The sequence below is a fragment of the Nematolebias whitei genome, chromosome 18 (genome assembly GCF_014905685.2).
Source record: "Nematolebias whitei isolate Nwh7 chromosome 18, NemWhi1, whole genome shotgun sequence".
In the NCBI taxonomy this organism is placed as follows: Eukaryota; Metazoa; Chordata; class Actinopteri; order Cyprinodontiformes; family Rivulidae; genus Nematolebias; species Nematolebias whitei.
This window is the reverse complement of record NC_056515.1, coordinates 5,668,525-5,676,611: the sequence shown is the minus strand read 5'-3', so window position 1 is coordinate 5,676,611 and position 8,087 is coordinate 5,668,525. Positions and strand designations below refer to the sequence as shown.

The 8,087-nt window shown below is 38.1% G+C and overlaps 2 protein-coding genes across 2 annotated transcripts in view; one reads left to right on the top strand and one right to left on the bottom strand.

The window, feature by feature from the left end:
- On the bottom strand, window positions 1-3,501 carry nsa2 (NSA2 ribosome biogenesis homolog (S. cerevisiae)). The gene is made up of 6 exons (XM_037692277.1): window positions 3,357-3,501; window positions 1,184-1,371; window positions 948-1,098; window positions 671-850; window positions 382-574; window positions 1-231 (listed from the first exon to the last, which is right to left on the bottom strand). Exons 1-6 carry the CDS (start codon window positions 3,357-3,359, stop codon window positions 164-166), a joined length of 783 nt encoding a protein of 260 aa, XP_037548205.1. The 5' UTR covers window positions 3,360-3,501; the 3' UTR covers window positions 1-163.
- Window positions 3,502-3,717: 216 nt separating this feature from the next.
- gfm2 (GTP dependent ribosome recycling factor mitochondrial 2) overlaps window positions 3,718-8,087 on the top strand; it is a 34,587-nt gene continuing 30,217 nt past the window's right edge. The window contains exons 1-10 of the mRNA XM_037692435.1: window positions 3,718-3,766; window positions 3,857-3,959; window positions 4,036-4,108; window positions 5,124-5,169; window positions 5,254-5,351; window positions 5,440-5,565; window positions 5,636-5,724; window positions 5,811-5,899; window positions 7,079-7,139; window positions 7,398-7,583. Of these exons, the coding sequence (XP_037548363.1) occupies window positions 3,918-3,959; window positions 4,036-4,108; window positions 5,124-5,169; window positions 5,254-5,351; window positions 5,440-5,565; window positions 5,636-5,724; window positions 5,811-5,899; window positions 7,079-7,139; window positions 7,398-7,583 (810 nt within the window). The 5' untranslated portion in view covers window positions 3,718-3,766; window positions 3,857-3,917. The remainder of the gene's footprint in view (window positions 3,767-3,856; window positions 3,960-4,035; window positions 4,109-5,123; window positions 5,170-5,253; window positions 5,352-5,439; window positions 5,566-5,635; window positions 5,725-5,810; window positions 5,900-7,078; window positions 7,140-7,397; window positions 7,584-8,087) is intronic.

The following is an 8,087-nucleotide window of genomic DNA, read 5'->3' as shown; positions in this document are numbered from 1 at the left end:
TGTCGTTCAGAGTTTATTCATTTCAAACTGTAATTTTATTTTACTAAAGTGTCCGTTTTGTTGCACAATCTTGCCACAGCTTCAGAACAATCCAGTTTTGATGCATCTGGATAGAACGGATGCTCCTGAAGTAAAATTAAAGAGTTACCAGACAGGTCGAGTCTTATACCAACAGAACTGCGTTTATACAGCCATCGTTCTCTGGGTTATTTGTCACCTGGGCGTATTTACCTGAGAAGTGAAAAACATTTTTTTAATTTATCTCAACAGACTTACACTTACATTTATTGTTTTTATAGTATAAAGCATTAACACAGCAGTTATTAGACTAATAACAGCAATGAATGTAAATTAAAATGGAATTAATGAACAAAACCTCACCCCAGATGACCTTTCCTCCCTGCGTTACAAGGCCCAGCTCGCTGACATTGACCTCTATCACTGTTCCCTTTGTGATGACCCCCAGAGAGGTGTAGAGGGGAGAGGAAGGGTTCTTTTTCACCCCAAGGATGGGAAGGCAGAATGTTGCTTTCAGCTCTGGATGTGTGACATGAGCCTTTTTAAAACGTAAGCCCTACGAAAATAAATACAAAGTGAAGAGCAGGAGGTTGTTTACATTCAGTAACAACACAATTCAGTGTGAACACAATAAACAACTGTGCCAGCTTACCATGGGTCTGATGAAGCGCTCATACTTTGGAGGTTTGCGTGTAAAGCCATCTCCAACAAAGCACACTTTTGTGACCATTCTCTTCCAAGCTTTCTTCTGCCTCTTTCCAGTCTTGATGACTTTAAGCACCTCTGTCTCTCCTTGAGCTCGAACCTTTGGCAGGGGCACCTCCCATTTCCCCTGCACAAAGCACCCCATGTTTGCATTTAGAAACCTGTGTTGTTTTCTCACTCCTGTGTCAACACCATGAAACAAACAACAGATAGCTAACACTTACAGCTTTCTCTTTCCTTTTCTGTTTTATCATGTTGGAAAGGACTTTTGCGTGGGACTGTCCCTCTCTGTCCAACAGGTAAGCTGGAACTGCACCCTTAGGAGTTTTGTCATCGTTCTTCTGCTTGGTTTTCCTCTGTTCGTGCATTTTGATGCTATAAAAAAGTCAGACGTGTTCATGAGTATCGACCATTATTTACAGCAGCAAAGATCACAACTTTTTTCTTGCTTCAAACTCACGTCTTCTTCATCTGGATCTTCTCAGCAAATCTCTGTTTGTGGTAAAGTTTGGCCTTCAAACCAATCATCTTCCTGGCTTTGTGGGAGCGCTCATGAGCCTCTCGACTCTCCTTTTTCCTTTTCTTTTCATGGTGGTCCAGGCGGTACCCGTGCCGCTTGCGATGCAACTCAATGTGCTCGTTCTGAGGCTATAAAACAAGAAACAGAGCGGCCATTGGAGTGAAACTGACTGCAAAGTTCAATACTAATACAGACTTGAAATGAAACTGATTTCCCTTTTCAGTTTTGAAGAAAACAAATTCTGAACAACATTCTGTGTTTAATAAAGAAAATATGTTTTAACGTCTTACTTAAGAGAAAGGCAGCTAAAGGCAAATATAATTTGTTTTCTAGATTCTAGCCAGTTTCTGTTTGTCTGAGACAACTTATTTGTGTCTGAGACAAACAGATCTCTCAATTAACATTATTGTGTAGAAAGAAAAAAAAAAATCTGCCAAATAATTTTTTTCTGCTTTAACCTTTGCCTTAAATATGCTGCGAGTGCCTCTCTTACAAATTCTGATGATGAAGCGAATGAGGAAGTTCTACTCCAGCAGCTCCTGAAAGAGTAGGCCACTCAGTAGCTTGGAAATTACAAGCAGTCCACAAGATGGCCGACTGAGAACATTTATATATTAAACTTTGTATATAGTTCAAGTTGTATTTATTTGTCATATGCAAGATTAACACAAGAACAGTACAATGAAATGCTCAGGAGAAGAACCGATTTGACTTGCTAAAAAAACAAAGAACAAACAAACAAGAAATACTAAAGCACGCAAAAAGGGTACAAAAATAAAGTACCAAAAAGTAAAAAAGTAATTAGAATATTTACAACGTCCTAAAGAGAGACAGTAAACAACAACATGGTAGAATATAACGGTGCAAGCAGGATCAATTCGTATGAATAAGTACTTCAAGGTAGTAATATAAGCCAAAATGTACATGCATTGCACATAACTAACATGCACATGTTGTGTGACAGGTTATTTCACAGGTAGTGAGTGACATTGAGATTGAATTATGATGGTATGGTAGATATAGAGATACTGTATCATACATGATACAGCCACATGTGCAGCAGCAAGAAATAATAAACATATTAGCTGTCACACATGCAGCTTGGTTATTGCCAGTTGTTCAGTGTTATTTATCAGAGTTTAGAAATTTGACAGCTTGTGGATAATAACTGTCCTTTAGTCTTTTAATTTAATATTTTATATAATATATATTTTAATATAGTGCAATATACTTATTACATTACATTTTTCTGGAGATTTTTTTCTTTTTACTTTTTTTATTGCAAAGGTTGCAAACAACCAAAACATTTGATGGACAACCAGATTCTGTCAAGTAAATTTTCTTATGTTAACTCCTGCTAACCTACAATTGACAATATTAGAGCAAACGCCCAAAGCCAGATTAGCTTCTTTTAAGATGTGTTTGCTTCGGCAGAGATGCAGCAGTTCTTGTAAACCAGAGTGCAGATGTAATCATTAAAGAACGTACCTGAATGCACATAATATGAGTTTTGCCACAAATCGCTTTGTCTCACTGTAGAATTGAATGCAAGCTCTGAGTAGATAAATTAACTTTTTCAAATGTTGTTTATTCGTTTAAACATTATTGTCAAGACTGTTTTAGATCTATCTTTAATGTTAAAATCATACTTGTGTATATTACATTAATGAAAATAATAACTTGTTACATAAGATCTTGGCAAATGTTAGAATTGTGCAACTATTAAAAACAAAAACGGCAAAATTCAAAAGTAAAAATTACGTTTTTGCATAAAAACTACTTTTAATAAAACAAAAATGTATCAACATATAAACGTTATTACATGTAATCTGTGATATAAACTATGAACTAGTGTTAAAACAATTCAGTGAAATCTCAAGTCAACTGCATGTTTGACTACAACCGAGAGTCCAGATTCAGTAAAACTAAACAGATTGGAGTAATCACACCAGAGATTATAACAGTGACTCTATTTATAAACTGATCATTGAACTTGGACAGAAAACAAACTCCGCGTCGCTTCGCCACATGCGGACAACAGCTAACATTAGCACAACGAGCTGAACTAACTATAGAAGTTAAATAACTTCATTTAAGTCATTTGTTTTCTTACCATCTTGTGCTCAACAAGTTACACGTTACAAGAAATATGTTTCGCAATGTTACAGTTGATAAGGACACGGAGTATTTGATGTTTTTTAGCTTCAGGCAGGGGTTGTCTGATGTTGTTTTCCCCCAGCCGACACTTAGAGGAAGTACGTCATGACGTTGCATCGGCGTATTCACTCCGTTGGTTTTTAAATCAACAAAATGTTGACTCCGGCCCTTTGTATATGGTATAGAACACACAGTTTTGAGAAATAAACGTATTTTATTTATTAGTTATTTTATCTAAGTGGTATTTATTTTTTTTATTTGCTCACATACAAAATTCGTTTGGTGTACGGAACTAAATGAACATTTTAAGGGGTTCAGGGGACGTATTTTTGAGCGGTAAGGTACAAAAGCATTCTGTACTCAAGGGTATAGTGTTGTCTTATTTTAATGCATAAATTAAAAACTTTTTCGGTTTATATCGCTCCATTACTCATGAGCTAACATTGTTCCGTTCAGCTCTTCAGTTAAATGTTCCCACAGATATTGGGACATAAAGGAGATTTAACAGGAAGCTGACATGCCTGTAAAAGCTTTTCAGACGTTCACCAGGATGGTTTGGGTGAGACATTATTTAATTTTAATGTATGCTACCATGGACTAGTTTTCTTATTAAATATGTGCGTTTATGTTCTCAGGGAAGAAGTTTATTAGCTGCTGGACATCTCAGATGCAGCTGTCAAGCAAAGATACATTATAGCTTTCTCCCAGGTATGGTTTTTATAATCAGATTTTTTTTTTAAATGCACACAACGTTTTTTTAAGCCTAAAAACATCGAAGTGACAGCTTAGATCACTGAAGTGGTATCATTTAGAGGCTAAAGCTTTTAGACATATTTAATAATTTTTGTTTATAAAAGGAGTCTTTCCTAATAGAAATGTAGACTGATATGTTCTTTTACCATTTATTAAATTATCTAAAGTTATCTTTCAGCTTTTTCCTCTTCAGGGTTGCCACAGTGAGTCATCTTCCTCCATCTCACTCCGTCTTCCTCTGTACTCACACCAACTACCTCCGTGTCCCATCTAACTTATTCATGCATTCATTCTCCTTTTTGCTGTTTCTCTTTGTCTTTTTCCTGGCAGCTGCATTTCTAACATCCTTCAACCGATATACCCACTGTCCCTCATCTGGACATGTCCAAATCATCTCAGTCTGGTCTCTCTAACTTTATCTCCCAGTTGTTCAACCTGTATTGTACCTCTGATGATCTCATTCCTAATCTTATCCATCCTTGTCACTCCTAAGGAGAACCTCAACATCTTCATTTCTGACACTTCCAGGTTTATTAATGCCACTGTCTCCAGACCATACAACGTAGCTGGTCTTATGAAGAAGAAGACCTTAATTATTCTCACAATTGGTCAAAAACAAATTGGTCTACATTTCTTTTAGGGAAGAGCCCTTTCTCTAACAAAGTTCATTTCAATTTGTAGATATATATCTGATAAGGATTTTCTGAAAATTTTATTAAAATCCACCCTATGGTTCGTGAGAAATTTTGCTAACAGACAGTGTTGACTTCAAAGGTTACTTCTATAATTTTAGGCAGAGCTGGCATAATAAGTAAAACTTGAAGTATGTGTTTTAAAGTACTTTTAGTTACTACTGCACTGAATGATGGAGCAAAGGTATAATTTTAGCATTTTAAGGACTAAATGAATAATTTCTGGTTAGTTTATCACTTAGCTGATTCATAACTGAGCTTCATGCTCACTGTTCCAGATGATATCAAATCAGTGCGGTCTGTGGTCAACCCTGATATTTCCAAGTAAGTAACTACAATCAGCAGATTACAGAAACTCTTTCTCTTCCTCTGGGATTCAGGAATAATTTAACTTGCTGGTTTCTGCAGGATCCGAAACATCGGCATCATGGCTCACATTGATGCAGGAAAAACAACCACCACAGAGAGAATGCTTTATTACTCTGGTTACACAAGAATACTGGGAGGTATGTGTTGGGCAAAACCATGCAGACGTCTGGTGGTAATGTATTACCACCTGCGATTTACATTTGTTTCTTTCATTGCTGCTGTTAGATGTGGACGATGGAGACACAGTCACAGATTTTATGGCTCAGGAAAGGGAACGTGGCATCACCATCCAGTCAGCAGCCGTTACGTTTGATTGGAAGAGCCATCGGATAAACCTTATAGACACCCCAGGTGAAACAAAACGTAAAATAATCCGGTGAGAATAAGAAGATACAGCCACTGAGATAAAGTGTGATTGCAGGACATGTTGACTTCACACTGGAGGTGGAGCGGGCGCTCCGAGTTCTCGATGGGGCTGTTGCTGTGTTGGACGCCTCTGCTGGTGTTGAGGTTAACGAGCAGTTTTCAGTCTCTCTTTTTTCATTTACTCTTCTCTTTCTTTGTGACATTCCTTGCTTCTCTTGCCTGTAAAATAGGCTCAGACTCTGACAGTGTGGAGGCAGGCGGAGAAGCACCGCATCCCATGTCTGTGTTTTCTGAATAAGATGGACAAACCTGCAGCAGAGTGAGTCACCTGATCATCTCCAGACAAACTCATTTACTCTTATTAATGATCTACAGTACCTTGAAAAAGTATTCACGCACCTTGAATCTTTTACATGTTGTCACATTACTACTACAAACTTTAAAGTATTTTACTGGGATTTTATACACAAAGTAGTGCAGTTATGTGAAGTAGAAAGAAAATGATGCATGGATTGTTTTACAAATGAATGAAAATGAAAAGTACGCCATGCATTTGAATTCAACCCTCTTTACGCTGCTACCCTGAACTAAAATCCAGAACAACCAGCTGGTTTCAGAAGTCGCCTAATGAAAAAACAGAGCCTGCCTGTGTGTAATTTAATCTCGGTATGAATCCAGCTGTTCTCTGAGGTTTGTTACAGAACATAAGTGATCGCACTGCACCATGAAGACCAAGGAACACACCAGACGGGTCAGGGATAAAGTTGCTGAGAAGTTTAAAGCAGGGTTAGGTTATAAAACAATACCCCAAGCTTTAAAAACATTATAGAGCTCTGTTTAATCCACCATCTGCAAATAGAAACAACTGGGGATTATTTTTCCAGCAGAAATGGAGAGCTGGTAAAATTGGTAGGAAGTTGAATGGAGCATGATTCTTGGAAAAAACCTGTTAGAAGCTGCAAAAGACTTGAGCCTGAGAGGTTCTCCTGCCATCAGGACAGAATCCTAAACATCCAGCCAGATGTGCAATGGAATGATTTAGATTAAAGCGTAGTGATGTGTTCGAATGCCCCAGTCAATGTTCAGACCTAAATCCAACCAGGAATCTGTAGCAGGACTTGAAAACTGTCGTTCACAGACGCTGTCCATTCAGTCCTACTGGGCTTGAACTGTTTTGCAAAACAGAATGGACAAAGTTTCAGTCTCTAGTTGTGCAAAGCTGTTGGTCAAACCCCAACAGGTTTGCAGCTGTAATCGCAGCAAGTAGAAAGTATTGACACTCAGAGGGGCTGAATACAGCGGCGCGTCACACTTTTCAGATACTTACACTAAAAAACTTGTTTAACCATCATGTATCATTTCCATTCCATGTCATAAATTTGTGTTGGTTTATTGCAAGTCCCTGCAAAATACTTTGAAAATTCTGGTTGAAACGTGACAAAATGTGAAAAACTTGACATTACATGAATACTTTTTTAAAATCAATTCTTTTCCACAGCCTAAATTTCTCCATTGAAAGCATAAGACAGAAACTGAAAGCCAGTCCAATCCTCCTGCAGGTAGGCCTTTTAAGATCAGATGAATGACTCACCTTACGTTATAATGTTCTCCAGGGAAAGATGTTTTGTTCAAGGGTTCAAATGTAGTTTTATATTGAAGATTTGTTCATGGAGATATTTTTATATCAAAAAGTTATTTCTGAACATTATAACTCATCTGTATTAACAAAAGCAGATTTGAACATTTGAGGTTTTGTTGGACAGGCCAGTTGTCTTCTGTTGACTGTTGTTTAATTATTTCACAATCACTCTCCATAGATTCCTGTTGGCAGCGGTAAGAACTTCACAGGTGTGGTTGATTTGTTAACCAATCAGAAGCTTGTGTGGAAGCTGAGATCCACTAGAGATGATGGACGAGTGTTTGAGTCAGAGGCTCTCAGCCAGTCTGATGATCCTGACCTCCTGCAGGCAGTGGGCGAGGCCAGGACGGCTCTGATTGAGCAGGTACATGTCCCAGAATTCACAGCAAAATTTTATTACTGTCCACTGCCAAAAGATGAAAGATGGGCATCCATCCATTATCTCTACCTGCTGCTTCCTTTTTTGAGTCAAGGGGGTCACTGGCGCCCATGTCCAGCTGTCACTGCGAGAGGCGGGGGACAGCCTGGACAGGTCTTCAGTCCATCACAGGGACACATGGACCAATGAGACAAACAACCATTCACTCTCACTCACACCTAGAGACAATTTAGAGTTACCAATTAGACTAACATGCATGTTTTTGGTCTGTGGGAGGAAACCGGAGTACCCGTAGAAAACCCACGCATGCACAGAGAGAACATTGAAACTCCACCCAGAAAGGTCCTGGGCCGGGATTTGAACCAGCAACTTTCTCGTTGAGAGGCAGCAGGTCTACTAATTGAGACACGTGCCACCTTGAAAGATGGGCAGTAATATCTATATATATATTATATATATATAATATATATATATATATATATATATATA

Bases quoted from the DNA above. Each gene is read 5' to 3' on its own strand.
- nsa2 (XM_037692277.1), bottom strand. The intron at 575-670 runs GTAAGCTGGCAC...TTATTTTCGTAG, and splicing joins AGCGCTTCATCAGACCCATG to GGCTTACGTTTTAAAAAGGC. The intron at 232-381 runs GTGAGGTTTTGT...TTCACTTCTCAG, and splicing joins GGGAGGAAAGGTCATCTGGG to GTAAATACGCCCAGGTGACA.